Source organism: Osmia bicornis, chromosome 11 (genome assembly GCF_907164935.1).
Source record: "Osmia bicornis bicornis chromosome 11, iOsmBic2.1, whole genome shotgun sequence".
Lineage (NCBI taxonomy): Eukaryota > Metazoa > Arthropoda > Insecta > Hymenoptera > Megachilidae > Osmia > Osmia bicornis.
Genome location: NC_060226.1, coordinates 1,764,975 through 1,766,324, shown reverse-complemented (window position 1 = coordinate 1,766,324; position 1,350 = coordinate 1,764,975). Strand labels below are relative to the sequence as shown.

The window sequence follows — 1,350 nt, the reverse complement described above, 5'->3', positions numbered from 1 at the left end:
GAAATCACGACTCCGGTCGTCTCTTCAACTTTGTCTCCTGTTTTTTGTACTTCTGATACCTAATACACAATTTAATACAATATTTTAATACTATTTAATGTCACTTTGATACAAACGCGTGCACTCACGACGAAGTTGCGAAAGGAAGTGACGTATGCTGTCAGGCCTGCGCACTTCGCCGGTAAAGATGATTCTGTGTGTTATTGCAAAATAATTAATTTAATAAGTTGATAGTTTTGGGCGAATCTTACCTTTTTATGTTTCTTCATTTTATAACGACCTTTGATAAAGGTGCCGTCCACGCCATCTCATACCGAATTATAAAACCAATCAAATAAAAAAAATATATCATTTGCATATAAATGTTCACGCGGACGAATTCGAATTGATATTTATGTCATAGGGAGGGAAGTCTACTTTGTTCGATGCTCTATTTATTTGGTTTTTCCTTTATTGCTTTTAAAATGATACTTATCATTTAACGTTCTGAAAATGATGCTGTCATGTTTTGTAATTCACCCCGAGATGGTGCCGGCAGTACTGTTTTCAAGAGACGTTGAAATCCAAGATGGCTTCATTCATTCGTGATCGATGCATTAACCGGTTAACCTATCACATTGTTTTCCATTAGAAAATTCAGATCGTATTTAACTGTTTTATAATCGTTGACAGAGAAATGTTTCCTTTTAAACTTTACAACGGTATTAGGTATCTCTCTACGACTGCCGATAAAATTGCTACCCTTGTAAAAGTAAGCATTCTCATGGTAACATTTTTATTGCATTTCTATTATACTATTCATTGTCAATTGTATTTTACAGAAAAACAAAGTAGTTGTATTTATGAAAGGTGTTCCAGACAGCCCCAAATGCGGCTTTAGCAATGCTGTTATACAGATACTAAGGATGCACGATGTCAAATACGATGCCCATGATGTTCTGGAAGATGAGAATCTTAGACAAGGTTAATATTGTTCCAAATACAATTGTACTTTCTCTGAGCTAAATGCAATGAACTGTAGTATATAAATGAATAACTAATCAATATACATCTAGGTATCAAGACCTATTCTAATTGGCCTACAATACCTCAAGTGTTTATAAATGGAGAGTTCGTTGGTGGATGCGACATATTGTTAGAAATGCACAAGAATGGAGAGCTTGTGGAAGAACTAAAAAAAGTGGGTATCACGAGTGCCCTATTAGAAAAAGAGGAATCCAAAGAAGAGAAACCTAATTAAGCTTATTCCAAAGCTTTGTTTGTAACTTGTAAATAAACTAATTGTTGTTTTTATTTATATTTATGTTCGCATTTAAGTATGGTTCATTTTAAATAAATAATATGCGAGAA

At 33.8% G+C, this 1,350-nt stretch overlaps 1 protein-coding gene across 1 annotated transcript; it reads left to right on the top strand.

Annotated features, from left to right (window-relative positions):
- The first annotated feature begins 549 nt into the window (after nt 1-549).
- Nucleotides 550-1,350, top strand: LOC114877715 (glutaredoxin-related protein 5, mitochondrial). The gene is made up of 3 exons (XM_029190652.2): nt 550-751; nt 822-963; nt 1,056-1,350. The coding sequence occupies exons 1-3, from the start codon at nt 677-679 to the stop codon at nt 1,238-1,240; spliced, it is 402 nt and encodes a 133-aa protein (XP_029046485.1). The 5' UTR covers nt 550-676; the 3' UTR covers nt 1,241-1,350.